Source organism: Scyliorhinus canicula, chromosome 17 (genome assembly GCF_902713615.1).
Source record: "Scyliorhinus canicula chromosome 17, sScyCan1.1, whole genome shotgun sequence".
NCBI lineage: Eukaryota > Metazoa > Chordata > Chondrichthyes > Carcharhiniformes > Scyliorhinidae > Scyliorhinus > Scyliorhinus canicula.
This window is the reverse complement of record NC_052162.1, coordinates 11,532,220-11,554,336: the sequence shown is the minus strand read 5'-3', so window position 1 is coordinate 11,554,336 and position 22,117 is coordinate 11,532,220. Positions and strand designations below refer to the sequence as shown.

The following is a 22,117-nucleotide window of genomic DNA, read 5'->3' as shown; positions in this document are numbered from 1 at the left end:
AACCTATTTCGAAGGGGTTTAACCTTGCATCTAATTTCAAAATTAATAAGTTGTGTCTCAAAACGTGGAGCAGAGAGACTGAATGATAAACAGGTTCAATGATTAAAATACACGTTCCTATTTGCTGCTGTATTTGAGTTCAGCATTTAGGGAAGATATCTGTCAATGGCACATTAGCACAATGAAATTCCGTCAGTCTATTTGACTATTTGCTCTTGTGAGTGAGCATTTGACTTATTTTCTGCTGACGAGTTAGATAGATCAACATAATGGCTGTGATTTCCCAGCGAGTATAGCATGATTGCAGCGAGTGATAATCCCTGGAACAATATAATCCTACAGTCAAAGATTGTAAAATTCAGCTCCACGCCTTGAAAAATAACCATGAATGAAATGCTTAATTATATTTATGCAGTAATTTCCACAGTAACGCCATTGCAGTGTCAATATAAGCCTACTAGTGACACGAATAAAGATTATTATTTTTATTAATTATTATTATAAACCAAAGTGTTTGTATTACTTGAAGCGTACGAGGTATTTGACAGTGTGAAATTCAAGTTATTCACCTTAATGACTCTACTATTCACATTTCGTTTTTCCTTATTTGATTATTATCCCCAGCGTTTTGGTATACATTCAATCTTTTATTCAATATTCAATCTTCCTCCTGCCACCATAAACCATTCCTCGACGAAGATATTGCTCTCTGACCTCACCTCAGCTGGCATCCTCCCATTGCCCAATTCCTACCAAGCATGAGGAGGCCCCCCATTGAATTTCCCTCTGACTTTCTCTGTGGTAACAGACCCCCTCCACTCCAGAGAATACAGTTTGAGCCCACAAACCTGCGCAAAACTCACTCACTTATTATTTAGAACAACGGAATAATCAATAATTCCATCTTTGTTTTTTTTTCTATTTTTCTAGTTGCAAATTGGTTTGGATTCTCTCCCTTCCCACCTCAGCACAGAGCAAACGTTGGGTAAATTGGCAGGCAGATAATCATGTAGATCATCATTGTCGTCTATTATTGTGCCTTAGAACATGTTTATGGCGACAGTGGCTAAATCCCCTCCCTTCCTTCCTGCGTGGCTGTGACTGACTTTGCCCAATACCTGTGGACACAGTCTAATGACCCAACACGGGACGTGACACGGCCAGTAACTCTCGTGAGAGGCTTCTCGCGAGATTTCATAGAATTTACAGTGCAGAAGGAGACCATTCAGCCCATCAAGTCTGCACCAGCTCTTGGAAAGAGCACCCTACCCAAGGTCAACACCTCCACCCTATCCCCATAACCCAGTAACCCCACCCAACACTAAGGGCAATTTTCGACACTAAGGGCAATTTATCATGTCCAATCCACCTAACCTGCACATCTTTGGCCTGTGGGAAGAGACCAGAGCACGCGGAGGAAACCCACGCACACACGGGGAGGATGTGCAGACTCCGCACAGACAGTGACCCAAGCCGGAATCGAACCTGGGACGGTGCTGCCCCGGCTCGCCACGAGACGTCGCGATCTGGATCCCGCCCACAATTGCCGTGGCCGAAATTTGTACATTTAAGTGTGCGGTTAGGCAGATCTAACTAGCGCCTGGGATTGAACCCCCTCGTTGAGGAGAGCCCAGGTGGGCACCGTTTAGCACTGGCCTCCACAAATGTGGAGCAGGCGGAACGGCACTTGGCGGGGGGGTCTCCCAGTGGATCGGAGGCTCCCGGGTGGTTGGCCTTTGGTCAAGGTGGCCACCTGGCTCTGCTGTGCCACATGGGCATCTTGGCACTGCCAGCCAAGCACCCTGGGCAGTCTCACCTGGGCACCCTGGTAGTGCCAAAGTGTCATTTTACTCACCCTGGGGAATCGGGCCTGGGAGTGCCCTGCCCTGATGAGGTGGGGTGTGGGGGTCTCGAGGACCCTCCAACAGGTAAGTTGGGGGGCGGGGGGGTCCATGAGTCGTGTTGGGGGATCAACAGTTTGGGGTGCCATTTTTAAATGGCGCCCCAATCCCTTCCTACCCTGCCGAGCGGAGCTCCTCCGTGTGGAGAATGAAGGTAAGTGCGGAATACCCCACCGAGACCCGAAAAATTACAGAGTCCCGTTCGATCGAGGGGTTGTTCCAGGCGCTACAACAGCTGGGGACCACCACACTAAACCTGCCCACCACGGGACGGTGTTTTTTTTGTTAAATCGCACCGTGTCTCTGTGGAAATGTGCTCAACCACTCTCTCTTTCTCCTTCTTTCCAAAGAAATTTCCTGCCTTCCCCGTGGCAACTTCCCCGAACATAAATCTGAGCAGGAAGATTTGCCAGCCAAGACTTGCAACCTGCTCTTACAGCACCTTCGACAGAGTAAAACATCACCAGGCATTTCATCGCAACATTGACAACTAAAGTTTGACACCAAACCCCAGAAGGAGTTTAGCACTGGGGACCAAAAACATTGGACAAAGGAGCTTCTCACAGGAGGGGTGGAAGGTAGTTGGGTGGTGGGGGGCTGGGGTGGTTTAGAGCAGGAACTGCTCAGTTTATGGTCCAGGCAACTGAAGGTACCCAACGGTGCAGAGAAAGAACTGAGGGGTTGGAGGACTGCAGAGCTCTCGAAGACTTGTAGGGATGGAGGGGGACACAGAGGTAGGCACTCTCTTGCTTCTTAGTCAAACGGCTGTGACGGGGATTAAGTTCCACCCCAGAGACTTGAGTACAAAAGTAGCCTGACATTGTGTGGCAGTGGTGAGGGAGTGCTGCACTGTGAGAAGTGCTGTCTTTTGGACAAGACATTAAATTGAGGCCTTGTCTGTCCTCTCAGAGAGATGTGAAAGATATCACGGTACAATTTGATGAGGAGCAATGAGTTCTCCACAGCGTCTTGGCAAGTGCTCGTCCCTCAATCGATACCTAAATCATAATTTCTGATTATTTATTTAATTGATGTTTGTGCTGTTTGCAAATTAGCTACCGAGATTATAACAGTGTTTATACCTTTAAAGCATTAAATGGCTGTAATGAGCTTGAGGAAGTCCAGACATTGTGAAAGGCACTGATAGAAATTCAAGTAATTTCATTCCTTAAGGTCAGGGACTCACTCGGCAGCCAATCATGTGTGAACACAGAACCTACATAACACGCAAATTCCCAACCTGATCTCGTTAAAATCTCCCATTGGGCAATAGCAGAGGAAGCTTTAGGAATTGTTTTCTCATTCTCTGGCGTAAGGTTTAATGTTGCGAACCGGAATTATTTTATTGGCTTGTCATTCTGTCAGTGGCGGCCAATCAGAAATAGTTAGGTCTCAAATAACTGAGGCTCCGAGGGATCAGCAGCCTCCAAATGCAGAATGCATGCGATCTGTAACCAGGTAACCTGGCACATGTCATTATATTTTCAAAACTGAGCTCTGGATTAAAGTTTAATTGACCTTGGAGTAGTTCCTGGACCTCGGGAATCAGCCAAAATACACTGAGAAACTTTATTAACTATTTATGTATTTAATAAATCAGTCACGTTTGAATTCTAACCTCATTAAAGGAAGTTCCATTTCATGATAGCAGCTCAGTCTTTCAACTCTGCTGATCGCATGCTGTATGCCTAACCCCATATGAATAGAATTCTCTCGAGCAATCTTATACTGTAGAATGATAAACGGTTACAGTATGGAATCGGGCCATTCAGCCAATTATTTCCATGCCAGCTCTTGACTAACTCTGCACCTTGAAATGCTTGTCCACTTTTTCCTTAAACGTTGCCTTAGTTACTTACAGTACCACATCATTGCGCCATGCACTTCTAACCTGTCTCTTCACTCTCCTTTCTCACTGATTTCCCAATCAGAGGCAATAGTCTTTCCTCAGTCCATCCAGCAATGTTAAAATTGTTAAATCTCCTCTTGGCTTTGTATCAGTAAAAATATTCGAAGAATCTCAAATCACTCCTCAGTGATGACTTCCCACCTCAACATGCCCCTATGTTGCCCAGGCGATGTGACTTCAATGTGTTTGCTTCAAAACGACACATAAAATTTCTCATTCGCACTCAAACTGCTGCCAAAACAATATTTTGTGCAGATTTAGCAACACTTCTTTTTTCTTGTATTCTATTTAAGAAACCCAGAGAGGGATTCTCCGACCCACCAGCAGCTCGAAGAATCACCTGGGGGGGCCGTAAATCCCGCCCGGCCGCCCCGCGATGTGAATCGCGCCGCACGCCTCGGAGAATGTCGAGGAGCGGAATTATGCAATGGGCCCCGGGGCGCCCCAATTCTCCAGGCCGGATGGGCTGAAGTCCCGCCAACGTGACCAAGTGTCCCATATGGGTGAATATGGGGGAAATGGGGATAGGGGGGAAGGGGGGATATGGGGGAAGGGGGATATGGCGTAAGGGGGATATGGGGGAAGGGGGGATATGGGGGAAGGGGGATATGGCGGAAGGGGGATATGGGGGAAGGGGGATATGGGGGGGATATGGGGAAGGGCGGATATGGGGAAGGGGATATGGCAGAAGGGGGATATGGGGGAAGGGGGATATGGGGGAAGGGAGGATATGGGGGAAGGGGATACAGGTGAAGGGGAGATGGGGATATGGGGGAAGGGGGATATGGGAGAAGGGGGATATGGGGGAAGCGGGATATGGGGGATATGGGAGAAGGGGGATATGGGGAAGGGGATATGGGGGAAGGGGGATATGGAGGAAGGGGGCTATGGGGGAAGGGGGATATGGGGAAGGGGGATATGGGGGAATATAGGAAAGGGGATATGAGGGAAGGGGAATATGGGGAATGGGGGATATGTGGGAAGGGGGATATGTGGGAAGGGGGATTTGGGGGAAGGGGCATATGGGGGAAGGGGGGATATGGGGGAAGGGGGGATATGGGGGAAGGGGGATATGGGGAAGGGTGGATATGGGGGAAGGGGGATATGGGGGAAGGGGGATATGAGGAAGGGGATATGGGGGAAGGGGATACAAGTGAAGGGGAGATGGGGATATGGGGGAAGGGGGGATATGGGGAAGGGGATACAAGTGATGGGGAGATGGGGATATGTGGGAAGGGGTAAATGGGGAAGGGGATATGGGGAAGGGGGATATGGGGGAAGGGGATATGGGAGAAGGGGGATATGGGGAAGGGGGGATATGGGGGAAGGGGGATTTGGGGGAAGGGGCATATGGGGAAGGGGATATGGGGAAGGGGGATATGGGGGAAGGGGGCTATGGGAATATAGGAAAGGGGGATATGTGGGAAGGGGGGATATGTGGGAAGGGGGATTTGGGGGAAGGGGCATATGGGGAAGGGGATATGGGGGAAGTGGACATGGGGAAGAGGGGATGTGGGAGGATATAGGGAAGGGGTATATGTGGGAAGGTGATATGGGGGAAGGGGGGATATGGGGACGGGGATATGGGGGAAAGGGGGACATGGGGGAAGGGGGTATGGGGAAGGGGGGGATATGGGCGAATGGCGTCACGCCGCTACTAGCCCATTCCCAGCCGGAGAATTTGCGACGTTTTGGGGGGGGGGGGCTGACGCCACAGTGATTTGCGCCATTTGTGGTGCTGGGTTCGGGCCATCGCGCCGATTCATGTAGAACCCGCCCCCAGTTGGGCTTTCCAATGGCTTGAACATCCTGCACTTCCACTTTAAGGGAATGATATGTTTGATATCCCAGGCCTCTATTTTCATCCACCCCTTCAATTTGCCCAACAGCATGCTCCTATTGCTTCCAGTGTCTTACTTCATCTCCACATTAAATTGTATTTGCCACCAGCTTGCCAATTCCATTAAGTTGTCCGTCTCCTACAGTCTTCTTTGCTGTCCATCGAATCCTCCTCCTTTTGCATTTCAACAAATGCCAAGATCAAGATGCCAAATTCAAATCATCTGCTTGTGCCAAGAACAAAAGCGGACGTGAACTGACCTGTGGAGAGCACCACATCTGACACCCATTTAACCCAAGTCTTTGTTTCCCGTTTCCAGTTTACCTTTGATGCTTCACTTGTTTTAATCCAGGTGCTTATAAAAATGCCAAAACCTTGAATGATAAAGTGAGTTTCCAACATACATTGTTACAATCAATCTTCAGTCAATCTTTGAACAAAATAGCATGCTGGTTACCAAAGCAAGACGTGGAGAGAGGATGGGAGAGGGTATCGCTGACTTTGTGATGTACGACCAGCTTCATATTATGTGCGTGCAACCGACAAATATGTTGACGTCAATGGTAATGGAAGTGGGGAGAGGTAAGAAACTGGCTGTTCATCTGATATCACCCACTTTACACGAGTGCATAACATCAAAATGACCTCTGGAAAGCTAAATTCGAGGACTTTCTTGAAATGTAAATGTATTGAAATGAATTTGGTACATGTCGCCTGCAGCAGCCTTGCGCTGTGCAAGGACATGGCCTTCAATCAGAACTGCAAACTACTGAGGTTGTCTTTCGCACTCAGAAAGTCACACTGCAGATAGAATAAAGCGTCAATCAATCAAAACTTTAAAAACCTAAAAAGAAGCAGACATAAAGAGGAGGGAACCCTGGTCATTTCAGGTTGTTTTTTCCGACCTTGTGATAAACTGGAAGGGTGCCAATAGACTGTCAATCTGAAGACACTTCCAACAGTAACAATAATTGGCCTTCAATTGACCTCGGGACCCATTTCCACTACTTCCCTCAGGAAGTATCCAGGCACATTAAAAGGATGGGCCAGTTTAAGATTCCAACTGTGGTAACTACTAACTAATATCCAGCAAAGGCACCAGGAGACTAGGCTAACCCTTATTCATATCCAAGATATCAAATGCTCTGTGAAACCCTTCCTACCGGCTCATTAATACCGAGTGTCACCTTGGATCAGTTTAAAATACATTTGGGTGGGTAGGTATGTTCTATTCAAGCGTACAGTGTGAAGCCTTATATTAGAGCAGTTAGTTTATCACTGATTATCTTCAGAAGCCCACATTAGCATCATTATTGTTAAAGGAGCGATATCTACACCCCTGTAGTCATTTTAATCTAATTCTTCCGACAGTGCAAAGCCCCTTTTCTCCTTGAAGTCCTGTGGCTCAGAGCAGTGTGGGCGAGCGTTGGGTTATCACCAGTTTGAATTTCCAACACGACTCTTTAAAGGCTATTTAAAGTCTTGTCACATTAACACTGAGTCACTGACACAGCCTCGACTTGCATGTTTACTTACAAGGGGGACCTGCGGATGATTATTTCTAATCTCGTTACAGCTCATTTAAAGAAAACAACACAATCGGTTTCAGATTTGCTGCAGTTGCCGAGTAAATTTGCTGAAATTGTGTTACTTGAAACAAAGCACAAGTTGTATTGGAATCGAATTGGATAATTTATGACTAGCATAAAACATTTGCCCTCAAGGTAGTAATGGGTGGATTGCAATGTCATGCTTGTGTAATCACTTACCTGAATAGCTCAGAGAACATAAATAATCCCCCCAACTAAACATAATAAACACTTCAGTGTGTGTTTATTGATCACAAATAAGAAAATACAGCCACATTAAAAAAAAACTTACTTCACAGCAATGGGTCGAATCTTGTTTTTCTCTGCCTGCAAGTATAAATTAAAAAATTAGTTGGTCAGAAACAATGCAAAATACGCAGTTGTTGCAAAGGCTTTGAGAATTTATTGCTTCAGCACTTAGAAATGGACCAACATGCTCTGGCGCACAGAATAACATTTAACCTCCTTTAAAGATTGCTGTTAAGCCAACTGGATGGCCCCAGTCACCACTGTACGTTTCTCATTGCAAGTGTTTTGGTAGAAAGGGGCTGACCAAACACGTATTGGTGCCCGCTTCGGCTCAGCAGGCAGCATTCTTCTGCCTGAATTGGGAGGTTGTGACTTTAAGTCCCATTCCAGAACTTGAGCACAAAAATATAAGGCTGTTGCACCAGTCCAGTACTGAGGGAAATGTCAAATGAAGTGGACGTAAAAGATCCCATGGCACTATTGTGAATCAGAGCGGCGAGTCATCACCGGTGTCCTGGCCAATATTTACCCCTTAAATAGCATCGCAAAAGCAGGTAGCCCAGTCGTTATCACTCTGCGGCCTGTGGGATCTTGCTGTGTGCAAATTCATTGATTCATAGAATTTACAGTGCAGAAGGAGGCCATTCGGCCCATCGAGTCTGCACCGACTCTTGGAAAGAGCACCCTACCCAACCGCACACCTCCACCCTGTCCCCACAACCCAGTAACCCCACCCAACACTAAGGCCAATTTTGGACACTAAGGGCAATTTAGCATGGCCAATCCACCTAACCTGCACATCTTTGGCCTGTGGGAGGAAACCGGAGCACCCGGGTGAAACCCCATGCAGACACGGGGAGAACGTGCAGACTCCGCACAGGCAGTGACCCAAGCCGGCAATCGAACCTGGGACCCTGGCGCTGTGAAGCAATTGTGCTATCCACTATGCTACCGTGCTGCCCACGGTGCATTGGATGCTGCATTCCCACATTACACGAGCGATTACACTTCAGAAAGACACCTCATCGATGCAAAGCATTTTGGCATCTCCTGAGGTCGTGAAAGGTGCTGCAGGAATGTAAGCCCTCCTTTTCTTCCGCATTTTACCGTGTTAAAATCTGAATTTTAAAAAATTCTTTCATGGGGCGTGGACGTCACTGGCAAGGCCAGCATTTGTTGCCCGTCACTAATTGCTCTTGAATTGTGTGGCTTCGTCGGCCATTTCAGAGGGCAGCGCATTGCTGCGGTATGACAACACCCTGGGCAAGGGACCAACAGGGATAACGGGAGGATCCTTACAGTGGGTTTGGAGTCACATGTGGACCAGGCTGGGTAAGGACACCATTCCGTTCCCAACAGGGTAGATACGTTATTATGATAATTGATGGCAGCTTGATCCTTATTACTGAAACGATGTTTAATAAATTGAATTTAAATTCCACCAGCGCTGCGGAACCCATGCCCCCAGAGCTGGCTTGGGTCCTTCCATTTCAAGAACAGTGATGCCACCATCTTCACCACCATCTCCCCAACATGGATGCTGACATAATTGTAATAGTTAAAACGGAAACGAGACCAACGCAGCAGCGGTAGAGGACTGGAGCTTAAGGTGCGGACGGTGCCATGGGAATGTCCCTTGAAGAAATGTTTGTCTTCTCAAATGGCTGCAGTGATGTCAGTGTGGGTGGAGCTGGGCGGTGGCTCGGGTTTTTACTTTCGTTTTGAGCTGGAAGCTGTTGTGTGGCTCTGAGTTTTATTTTCGGTTTAGACAGTTGGAAGCTGTATTCAGACTACAAGGATCTTGGAGTCTCTCTCTCTCTGCATGTTAAAAAAGCTGTCTCCAGATCACTTTATAACTTCAAAGTGATAACTGTGTTCTGGAAGGAATTCAGACCTACTGTTTTGTGGGAAAAGGGATTTTTCTGATTTATGGGTGTTGTTACTTGAGTGAAACAGTAAAGGGAAGTTATTAAGGGTTAAATATAGATTACTGTAGCTGTGTGGGGTATTTCGGTTTGTAGTTGATAAAAATGCTGACTACGTTTGTCAGAAATGTTAACAGAATTTGTAGAATAAACTTTGTTTATGATTTAAAGTGCTTAAGGCTCTGTTGAATAACACCTGAAGAGTCGGCCCTTGTGCTCGTCATAACCAAAATCGATAAACAGTTGTAGGTCAGGTGAACTCCATGATATACTTTGGTGTTCTCTAAACCCTGGCCCATAACAACCGATGGTGGAATTTACGGAAACAATCATCTTTACTATTTTGTTACAGATTTCCAGAAAGCTCAATTTATTAAGAGCGTTGCTCGTTACTCAATGTTTACAGAGCAGCTCGTGGCAGCAATAGTTAAATGTCGTGCAGTAATTATCCTGTGATAAAGTTGACCACTTGGAGCTGCTCTCCTATTATCTCACACACCATGACAGTCACTTCACAAGTGGGACGAGAATAGCCGAGAGGAATTAAAACGCCTTGGACTGAGGAGCAGAAATTACCCAATTATGGTTCCATTAATCGCCTCGGACTCCGCATTCTGTGTGCCGTGTCATTCAAGCTGAGGTGTTGTTTTATGGGGTGCTTCTGGTGATCTTGTTAGTAGAAGATTGGAACAGCAGTTAGCAGTCTTTTAATCAAAGACGCGTCGGTTTACACTGTGCTGCCATTAGAATCGGCTCCAGCGCACCCCGGCATCTCAGTCTTTACTCTCCCAACTGTTGACCCACTGCTATGATGGGGTGGGGGGAGGGGGGGATGGTCGCTGGAATCGTGGGTTAGGAAAATAGGAACAGGAGTCGGCGACGTCAGCCCCTTGAGTCTGTTCTGCCGCTTTTTCGAGCAAGGACTGTCAGTTCGGCTACATTTAGTCTGAATGCTGCAAGCTTTGGAGACCATGAGCAAAATTCTCTGATAATGCGACTATGCCCCACGCCCATGAGAAAACGGACGCGAATCATTCTGGACTTTCCTGGAGAAAGTCCAGAATGATTCTTCGTTTTGAGGAGGCCTTGCAGGGCCCCGGAGTACTCCACGCAGCTCCGGCTGCCGATACGGGGCCCTGCACCTCCGGCCGCAGGCCTGCGCATGCTTCCCCGCACAACATGGCGGACCCACTGAGCAAGCCTGCCCCAACAATATACCCCCCCCACCCCAACACCACCAAGATCGCGCGCTCCCGCCGATCGCTGGCTCCTGATCGGAACCCTGGCAGCTGCCAGGGAACCATGAGGGAACCACGCCGACGGGAACTCGGCCAGCTGCCGGCGGAGAATCGCCGCAGGGGCCTCTTTCAATGGTCCCCGACCAGTGCCACGACAACCGCGCACGACTGGCGGCAATTCTCCAGTCCGCGGAGAATCGCGGGAAGGAGTCGGACCCGATCGTGGGTCTGACGCCCCATTGTTCACCCCCACGCCGAGCGCAATTTTGGTGCAGGGGCTCAGAGAATCCCGCCCCTAAAACGAGTCCGGACTTGGTTTATTAACACACACCAGTTTTTACAAGATGGGCAAAATCCGAACCTAGTCTGTACTGTTGGTACCATACCTGGCCTGCTTTATATGGATGACTTAGGGTTCATCAGTCCTATAGTGAGAGAGCTCGTATGCGGCGAGACTTACGAGGAGGTCGATTGCTCCAATCCTCTGGGTCTCATGCGGGCTATAACAGCAAGCCACCCTGGTTGTGTGAAAGGCAGTCCAAGTTCAAGGTGGGATGTTTAAGCAGCTATCAGGCCTCCTCCTTGTACAGAAGGTCCCGTACCAGCCTCCCCGAGCAGGCGCGCCGGAATGTGACGACTAGGGGCTTTTCACAGTAACTTCATTTGAAGCCTACTTGTGACAATAAGCGATTTTCATTTCATTCCATTTCATTGGGCAGCACGGTAGCATTGTGGATAGCACAATTGCTTCACAGCTCCAGGGTCCCAGGTTCGATTCCGGCTTGGGTCACTGTCTGTGCGGAGTCTGCACATCCTCCCCGTGTGTGCGTGGGTTTCCTCCGGGTGCTCCGGTTTCCTCCCACAGTCCAAAGATGTGCAGGTTAGGTGGATTGGCCGTGATAAATTGCCCTTAGTGTCCAAAATTGCCCTTAGTGTTGGCTCGGGTTACTGGGTTATGGGGATAAGGTGGAGGTGTTGACCTCGGGTAGGGTGCTCTTTCCAAGAGCTGGTGCAGACTTGATGGGCCGAATGGCCTCCTTCTGCTCTGTAAATTCTATGATGCCCTGGATGCCAGTGCTTTAGCATCTCCCAGTATGGAAGGCAAAGATTTGGACATTCGTGGCACGCATGTCGTCTGCCGGGTTGAACATTTTGGTGTCCGTTTTGCATGACAGTAAACGGCCGGAACATCAAAGCATTTCAAGGCCCAAAGTGCTTTTCCCTCTGCAATCGGTGGAATTACTCAGTGCATCACAATCGTGGACACAGTACAGGGTGGAGCTCCGTCTGAAATGCACACAAATTGACCAAGTTTCCAAGGCTCTGCAGCACACTTAGAAATTTCCAAGCATGGAAGTGGCCACATGTCGCGGAATGCTTTTATTGCCACAGGGAGAGGTTGACGCAGATAAAGATTTGTAAAGAGATAACATTTCAGAGCCGTACAAAGCCAGCAGGACCGTGGAATTAACTTTGAATTGTTCTGATAATGACAGTGCAAGTGGAACTTGGTGCTAGGAAAAAAATCAGGTTAAACTCTTTTTTTAAAGAATGAATGTTCAGGATTTGGAATGCACTGACTGGATACTGATCTAATTGACATTTTTGAAAGAGAACTGGGTATAAATTTGAAGGAGGGATTTCGTAGGGATAAAGCATAAACAGGGATTTGGGAAAGGACTGGTACAGATTCAATGGGCTGAATAGACTCCTTCTGTGGTGTACGGATTGGTTACCTCAGTTGGCTGGACGGCTGGTTCGTGATGCAGGGCGAGACCAGCAGCGCGGGTTCAATTCCCGTACCGGCTGAGGTTATCCATGAAGGCACTTGCATTCTCAACTTATCCTTCGCCTGAGGTGTGGTGACCCTCAGGTTAAATCACCTCATAGGGGACAGCAGCCTCTGAGACTGTGGCGACTTTCACTAATCCATGGCTCAACTTTCCTATAACAAACGATACCAGCAGCGATGCCTCAGGTTCCCAAAGTGTGGAAGTAGCACAGGTGGCATCAGGGCAACTGTGTAACCAAAGATACTGGGTGAATCCTGACATCTGGCCTGGCAGCCTGCAGCCCAGTACTAACGTGTTAAAAAGATCTGATTCATCACTTCGAGCGCACACGTCTGTGACAACACAGGCTGATGAAGACTACTGTGAGCAATGTTTCCAACTGTAATATTATTTCATGTTATTTCAGTACTTGATGTGTTGGTTGTAATTGTGGCTCAGTTGGTAGCGTTTTCATCTTTGAGTCGGAAGGATGTGAGGTTCAAAATCACGGCTCTCGCCGCTCCAGTGATCAAATAGAGGGAGCTCAAAACTGCTGTCTTTTGGATGAGATAACAACACAAAGACCTGTGGTTGTGGGATGTGGGGGGTGGGGGGCGCGCTCCAATTCCGGCGTCAGCCGACGGAGAATCCCGCCCTTGATTTGTCTCTGTCTGGACTGCTTCCAGGTAAGGGGGGGCTTCGGGTGGGGTCTCAGGAATTAGGGGAGGGGGGGGTCTCTGGTGAGGGTGTCTGTAATTGGTCGGTTTCTGATGGGGGACCTCTGCATTTGGGAGGTCTCTGGTGGGGATCAACGGCGAGGTCCCACCGGGTAGGATCACACGGGAACGACGCCGGCGGGACTCGGCCGAACGCGGCGGGCACTCGGCCCGTTGAGCGCGGAGAATTGCCGGGCTGGCCGCGTTGAGCGGACCCCGACCGGCGGCACGACGACTGCGCCGACACCATTGACGCCAACGTTCCAGTTGCCGGAGAATCGGCGGATCGGCGTTGCGTGATTCGATCCCCCCCCCCCCCCCCGGCGATTCTCCAACCCTGTGCGGGGCCGGAGAATCCCGCCCATGGTCTCTGGCCCCTTAAATGGAACCTCAACCCTACCACAAGCAGTGGACCCGAGCATCACAACTGGATCGGCGCTTTCTTGCCAGATCGTGAATCGCCCTTCCAGCCCTGCAAAACGGAGAGTTCAGCCCAATATAAGAGTAAGCTCTTTCTTACTTTCAATTTCAGTTACATTTTGGGATTCAGATTGTACAATGGTCATGGCAACGTAAATTATGGGCTGGATTCTCCGATCCCCGGCCACGTGTTTCTCGGCTGGGCACCATTCGCCGGCGATGGGACCCTCTCTCCCTGTCACTTGTCAATGGGATTTCCCACCCCACCCCACCTGCTGGCATCGGGAACAGAGAAGGCCAACGGCTGGAGAATTCCGGCCATTTCTTTTGGTGCTTTCCTTCTACAGTTGAATCTTGGAGCAGTAAGTTATTTTCAGATAATGATACAGGGATATATCACAGCTCCAAACTGCCTGCGAAGGTGAGGCATTCTGGTATGAAACTAACTCATTCATGTTGGCTGGGAAGGGGAGGGGTGCAGTAATGAGGACTGCTATAAATATACATTCCCACTGTCTTTGTTACACCTGTTAAAAACAGCTCTGAGCATGCCATCATTAAAAAAAATCATTCAAATTAAATCTGCAAATGGTGAAGATCTTTCTCTCCGAAACAACATTATTCTTGCTTCTGTGGTGTGTCACAGTTCACTCAGGGAGCCTAAGTTGCTGTGGCAACATGCACTTTTACATGCACGTTACGGTCTGCAGCGATGGATATTGATGATGGAGGCTCCAATGTTCTTTCCGTCACATGGCTGAATGGGAATCTCTCCCATAAGACCATAAGGCAAAGGAACAGAATTAGGCCACTCGGCCCATCGAGTCTGCTCCACCATTCAATCATGGCTGATATCTTTCTCATCCCCATTCCCCTGCCTTTTCCCCGTATCCCCTGATCCCCTTATTGATCAAGAACCTGTCCCTGGGCAGTCAGGACTGGAAAACCCAGCCACTGGAGTGGGACTCAAAAGGTGGGATTTTCCAGCCCTTATCACCAGCAAAATCTCCCAGTCTGGGCGGAGCCCCCCCCCCCCCCCCGGACGGGTTCCCCGGCGGTACAGCTGGTGAGCAACGTGAATTGCTCTTGACTTCGGTGGGACGGGAAGAGTCCACGGGCAGCCAATGCTGAGCCGCCTCCACTGCTGGAAAACACGCCGTGTGGAAAATCCTGGCCAAATCCAGAGCTTCTGACTCATAAGTAGGGAGGCAACCCTCTGCACCACAGCAGCTTGCGTTTGGTTCAGTCTTTGATTCACCGCAGTGTCCACTTACAAGAAACTCTGCTCCGCTGCTGGATTGGATTTCCTTTCCTCGCCATTGACTTCTTCAACTTAATGGTTTTCCGCTTGCTTCTTGCAACTCGAACTTCCCCCAGTTCCCACAAAAGGCCATCAACCTGATGCGTTTGCGCTGATTCTCTCTCTCCACGGCTGCGGCCTGGCCTGCTAGGTTCTCCCAGCATTCTCTGCTCCCTTTCAGAGGTCAGAGGGTGTTGGCTGTACCTCAGTTTTTAAAAAATAAATTTAGTGTACTCTATTCAGTTTTTTCCAATTGAGGGGCAATTTAGCATGTCTTACGAAGAAAGGCTGAGGGAGCTAGGGCTTTTCTCACTGGAGCGAAGAAGGAAGAGAGGTGACTTGATAGAGGTGTACAAGGTGATGAGAGGCATGGATAGAGTGGATAGCCAGAGAATGGCTGTCACGAGGGGACATAATTTTAATATGATTGGAGTAAGGTATAGGGAAGATGTCAGACGTAGGTTCTTTACACAGAGAGTGGTGGGTGCGTGGGATGTACTGCCAGCAGAAGTGGTGGAGTCTGGGTCATTACAGACAATTAAGCTAATCTTGGACAGGCACATAGACAGCAGGAAATTGAAGGGGTGTAGGTTAGGTTGACCTTAGATTAGGATAAATGGTCGGCACAACGTTGTGGGCCGAAGGGCCTGTACTGTGCTGTACTGTTCTCTCTCCTATGTTCTAATCCACCTAGCCTGCACATCTTTTTGAGTTGTGGGGGCGAAACCCACGCAAACACGGGGAGAATGTGCAAACTCCACACGGACAGTGACCCAGAGCCGGGATCGAGGCTGCAGTACCTCAGTTTTTGATGACTTGCTGGTTGATCTCACATGGCTGAGTTACCGTCTCCCCTTTTGCTACGGCGCCCAGCAAGCAGAAATTGTGCGAGCATGAAAGAGTATTTGTAATTCAGGTTTATTTTCCATACTGTTGCAAATTCAAAGGTAACACTCTCCACAAAAACAAATTAAGAAAGAATTTCCAATTATATTGCGAGCTCGAGGCGTCACAGTGGCGCGGCAGTTACTGCTGCTGTCCCACAGCGCTGAGGATCTGGGTTCGATCCTAGCCCCGGGACACTGTCCGTGTGGAGTTTGCACATTCTCCCCGTGTCTGCATGGGTTACACCCCCACAACCCACAGATGTACAGGGTCGGTGGGTTGGCCACGCAAAATTTCCCCTTCACTGGGAAAAAAATAATTAGGTACTCTAAATTTTAAAAATATATTGCGACCTCGGGATGTCTGAAGTGCTTCACTGTCCACTTGTTATTTGTTGAAGGCCTTAGATGGGCAAATTGGAGCATAAAGAGGTCAGAATACTGTGAAGAAAATTTTGCGTCATTATCACAGAAAAGGAAGCCGTTTGGCCCATCGAGCCAATGCCGTCTCTCTGGACAGCACTCCCATTCCCCTGCAAATATTTTCATCCGACAACATAGACATTACAGCATAGAAACTGGCCACTGGGCCCAACTGGTCCATGTTGCTGGTTCCGTTCCACATGAACCACCGCTCACCCCCTTTATCCTCTCAGCAAAACCTTCTGTTCCTTTAGCAGTTATGTCCTTTTATAGCTTCCCCTTAAATGGGCCGATGCTGTTCACGCGAACAACTCCGTTCAAAAGGGAATTCCACAATCTAACCACTCTGGCTAAAGAGCCTTCTACCGCATTCCATAGAATTTATTAGCTATTACCTTATCGGTACGATCCCTCATTCTGACCATTGGTGACTAATTATGCAAACGCGAAAGCAATTAAATGAAAAAGGTGCATCAATTAAAAACGTCAAATATAGAATCTTTACTGGAATCACAGGCATTAAGAATGACTTCTACGTGTCAATCGGCGATGAGGCAGCCTGCTGCCCTGTTTGGGTGCATTTGGCACGGATTGCATGTGAAGTTCCCTCAGATTTCACTTGCTGGCTTGAGCCTTTCCGGTGGCCTTTTGCCAACACAAAAGCCTTACCGGCCATAAATCGCCAGAAGAGTAACGGTGCGTTCACGGTACTTGCCAATATTAGTTCATTAAAATCCCAGCAATTTATGCCCAGGAAGAAACACAGAGTGAGTTCCAATTCTCTGCAATTGGCTGGATGATTTGCGCTGCCTTTAATATCGTCAAAACCGAAAAAAAAGCAACCACACCATGAGTTTCTCCAATCAAATTCATTGCGTGCAAAAGAAATCGCTGTATTTTCTTTGTTAGCCCAAATTAATCTCAACCACAGCCAATTAGGGCTGAGGATTCAAGTCATATGAAATCTGCTAATGGCGTGGTTTATGACCACCTTGGAAAGATATAAATTGTTTTTGGGAGGATTTTTCCTAACTTGGGTTTTTTTTCTCATGGTTTGCGTTCTTGGGCAGTCCCTCAGGGTCGAGGGTGACTTGCTTCCACTCCAGGGACGTGGGTTCAGCGGTGGCTGAATAGTCCGATCCCGGATCCGCAGACTCTGCCTCAGGTTTGGCAGGTGGTGTTTGATGAGGCCGGTGGATGGGACGCTCTGGAGTCTGCGCTCTCCTTCTGATGTTTACGCATGGCTTCCCCGTGCTCCACCCTGTGCCTCTCGAGGTGATTGGCGCCTCCGCGGATGCTTTTTTTTCCAATTTGTGCGTTCTGAGGCAAATGATTCCTACTTGTCGATGGGGACGTTGCATTTATCTAGGGAGGTTTCAGAGTGTCCTTGTAGTGTTTCCTAGTGATTGCTTGCCATTGGGGAGCTCGGAGTGGAGCACTTGGTTCGGGAGTCTCGTGGCGGCTATGGGGACAATGTGGCCCGTCCATCGCAGCTGGTTGAACGTGACCAGACCCTCGGTACTGGGGATATTGACCTGGCAGAGGACATTTGTGATATTCTCTCGCCCTCAATCCACTTTTACTTCCTTTATCTGTTGCTCTTTCTGTCCCTACTTTGACTCCAATTTCCTTCTCTGTCGATTACTCTTTATTTCTCCATCATTTGGGCAGCACAGTAGCATAAGTGGCTAGCACTGTGGCTTCACAGCGCCAGGGTCCCAGGTTCGATTCCCCGCTGGGTCACTGTCTGTGCGGAGTCTGCACGTTCTCCCCGTGTCTGCGTGGGTTTCCTCCGGGTGCTCCAGTTTCCTCCCACAGTCCAAAGACGTGCAGTTCGGTAGATTGGCCATGCTAAATTGCCCTTAGTGACCAAAAATGTTAGGTGGGGTTACTGGGTTATGGGGATAGGGTGGAAATGAGGGCTTAAGTGGGTCGGTGCAGACTCGATGGGCCAAATGGCCTCCTTCTGCACTGTATGTTCTATGTTCTATGTTATTTAGTCCCTTCACTAGGGTCCATGTACCCCTTTGCCCTTAAAGCACGGTTATTAGCTTGCACCTCCAGCAATTTGCAACCCATGTTTTTTAAAATTCGTTCATAAGATGTGGGCATCGTTGACGGTCAGCATTTGTTACCCATTCCTAATTGCCCTTGAACTGAGTCGTTTGCTTAGGGGGCATTTAAGAGTCAACGACATTGCTATGGATCTGGAATACCATGTAGGCCATACCAGGTAAGGGCGGCAGATTTCCTGCCCTAAAGGGGCATTCGTGAACGAGATGTATTTTTAAGACAATCAATAATAGTTTCATGGTCATCATTAGACTTTTAATTTCAGATTTTTATTGAATTCAAATTTCACCATCTGCCGTGGTGGGATTCGAACCCGGGTTCTCAGATTATTACCCTGGGTCTCTGGATTACTAGTCCAGCGGCAATACCACGACTCTATTGTGAACTGCAATCTGAGGGTGAGATTAAAACTATCCAAATAATATATCCAACAGTTTTTAGACTAAGAATGTGGGACTCCTCATACTAGGGCAGCACGGTATCATAGTGGTTAGCACTATGGCTTCACAGCTCCAGGGTCCCAGGTTCGATTCCCAGCTTGGATCACTGTGCAGAGTCTGCACGTTCTCCCCATGTCTGCGTGGGTTTCCTCCAGTTTCCTCGCACAATCTAAAGACGTGCAGGTTAGCTGGATTGTCCATGATAAATTGCCCTTGTGCAGCACGGTGGCGCAGTGGGTTAGCCCTGCTGCCTCACGGCGCCGAGGTCCCAGGTTCGATGCCGGCTCTGGGTCACTGTCCGTGTGGAGTTTGCACATTCTCCCCGTGTTTGCATGGGTTTCGCACCCACAACCCAAAAGATGTGCAGGGTAGGTGGATTGGCCACACTAAATTGCCCCTTAATTGGAAAAAATGAATTGGGTACTCTAAATTTATTTTTTAAAATAATGATAAATTGCCCTTAGTGTTCAAAAAAAAAGGTTAGATGGGGCTATTGGGTTAGGGGTGGTAGGGTGGAAGCGAGGGCTTAAGTGGGTCAGTGCAGACTCGATGGGCCAAATGGCCTCCTTCTGCACTGTATGTTCTATGTTCCAATTGCATTTATAAAATACATTTGAAATGTGAATACACAAGGTCATTTACTATCTGCGTGAAATCCAAGCCATGAAATTGCAGCATTTTAGAGGCTGCCTTAGAATTTGCTTCAGGAAAGCCAAAATAAGTGGTGCATTTGCTCGTGCCATTTTCAACATGATCCTGCTTTGAAGACACCACACATGGATGAATGATCATTTTGCTGCAATATCCTCACTTAGATGATTGTGGTAATGCTTTGAAAGAAAAGGCTGATTTCTATCAAGCTGAAGTCAAGTGAACACAACTGAGCGATCAGATGTGGGTTTTACGTAGATCTGTATTGGAAAAGGAAGTAGTCGAGAGATAGCCAAATGTTGTCAGTTGTTTCCCCTCACACTCTGTAACGGTAAAACATACACAAATTGTCTCAATGACTAAATCTCCCACTGCCTTCCTTACTACGCAACCTGTTCTGCCTCAGATATGGACCGTGGTTCCAGTTTATTGCAGAACCCATTGATCTGTGTACAGTCCATTTATCATTCATGAAAGAACTCAGTGATCTTCACAGTATATTATATAACAACTCATATCATCTGTCAACTGCAGACTTATTTCTGTTTTCAACTCCATAGGGATTTTGTCTTTTTGATCCTTCTTGAATTAAAATGTTGCTAAGCAACACAGCCAGGAGGCATGCCGGCTCAATGCTTCTAAAAACACAGTCTATCAAAGCATTTTAACAGCCTGAAATCCTCACTGCAATTCAGAAAGCACTATTTATTTCATGAAACTGCCACACTGCTGGATAGATTTTAGACAGTAGTTTACCTAAGTACAATTAACCTGTCACATTTGGAATTTTTCGGAAGACTAATATCAAGAGACATCCTTCTACTAAATGAAGCTCAAGGTTGCTTAACCGTGTCCTTTATTCAAGCGGCACTTAGTTTGGGTGGTAATGATTAGACTTTGATCACTAAATCTAACCCATCAGGTAATAAAAAGCCTCGCCAATCACCTTCACCATCATCCTGTAGCCCAAGCCAATCTTACAGTCAGGGCACAGGCCTATCCAAGATGATATCATCTATCGCAAGTCAAAAAACTTTGGCGCTTTTTGCCCGTTTGCTTTTTGCAACGGAGGCAGCGACTCCTCACTGCCCTGTCTTTGCAGGTCTAAAGTCACACTGCAGAAACCCATCCATAATTTTCTTCTCGGATCTGTCTTGATGAGCAAGTCATGAAAAAAAAGGATAAGTCAATCAAGGCCTCCTTGCGATGGGCGCTGTTTCAAGCCACGTAAAGGATATGTGGCTTTAATCAATTGACCTTTCCTTTCCATTTGTATTCATGTGATTGTGGAAGAGTGGCAATTGTATCTTTACAAGGATAAAGAAAAGGAAACTGGAAATGGAGTAGAAACAGGGAGTTAACACCTTGAAATATTGAAGGATATTGAATGGGGCTGCAAGACAGAAGGAGCAAAAAAATAACTGTGTAAGGAAAGTGTTCTGGAGAACATAGGCTCAGAAACACTGATAACAACAGAGGCCGAGTGCTACTCCCAGACTATTACCAAAGGTAAACTGGGAACAAAGGGTTCATTTCTGGCAAATATGTGCAACTAATAGTCATCTTCCCATGTGCCATGGCTTCTGTTTTGACGCTTTCTTTCAATTTTTAAGACCGGGAAGTGTTATTGCTCGATCGGTGAGGGCCAAGACAACGGATAATAGAGTCAGCCTCTGCTCCGCAATAGTTCAATTTCACAGAAACCAACAAGAGTGTGGTTCCTCCTTAAAGGTTCAAATTGCCCTTTTCTCATCGTGCATGATGCCCTTCACCCAAAACTACATCACACCGCTTCCTTTCTCATCATCCCGCCTGTCTTGGAATTGCCACAGTGCTTGTCCAACATCCGGTACTGATGGAGCAGAGACTTCCTCCAATTAAATATTGGCGACCAAAGCCATGGTCTTCGGCCATCACTCTCAATTTCATTCCCTCGTTGCCAACTCTAGTCCGCTCCCAGGTCATTTTCTGAGGCTGAACCAGATTGTTTGCGACCGCAGCATACAACCTCCCCAACATTTTGTTTTGTTGCGCGTGGCCTGTTTAATTAAGTGTGCATAACCTTTAAATTTCCCTTCTGCAGTCGTCCGTGCAGCATATTTTAAAGGGGACGCTTGGTGAATGTTGTCCGTGGTAACTTCCAGCGAGCTGTACGACCTCACATTACATAGCTTAGAGGAATCACTGCTTAACATCCTATCTGACCAAGAGTTGGCCTTCCTGGCCCTGTGCTCTCCATCACTAAGGGAGCCTCCATCTGCCTCTCCGTCAGCTCATCTACTGCTGAAACCCTCATGCACCTCTTTATTAACTTTAGGTTCAACTGGACCAATGCTCTCATGGCTAGCACCCACCTTCTGCAAAATGAACTCTTCCAAAACCCAGCTACCTATATCCTAGCTCGCACTTAGCCGCAGTTACACATCACCCCAGTGCTCACACATAAACTGACTCTGGTTCGACAATGCCACACTTGTGTTCAAATGTCTCCATGGCCTTCCGTTCTCCTAACTCTTCAATCTTCTCCAACTCCACAACTCTCCAAGATATCAACATTCATCTGATTGTGACCACATGAGAATCCTGCACTTATCATACTCTGGCCGGGATTCCCCCATCACGCAGCACAGTGTCCATGTCGTCGTAAATACCGTTGCGTTTTACGATGGCGTGAACAGGCCGCTCCCAGGATGAATTGGCCTTCCTGGCTAAGATCTGGAGGTAGGTGAGCACTTTGGAAACAGTGACCACAATTCGGTGACCTTTACGTTAGTGATGGAAAGGGAT

The 22,117-nt window shown here is 47.8% G+C and overlaps 1 protein-coding gene across 9 annotated transcripts in view; it reads right to left on the bottom strand.

The window, feature by feature from the left end:
* aff2 (AF4/FMR2 family, member 2) overlaps positions 1-22,117 on the bottom strand; it is a 536,338-nt gene that overhangs the window by 116,660 nt on the left and 397,561 nt on the right. For all 9 annotated transcript variants that reach the window (XM_038775398.1, XM_038775391.1, XM_038775394.1 and 6 more), the window contains one exon: positions 7,532-7,566. In XM_038775398.1, coding sequence (XP_038631326.1) covers positions 7,532-7,566 — 35 coding nt within the window. The remainder of the gene's footprint in view (positions 1-7,531; positions 7,567-22,117) is intronic.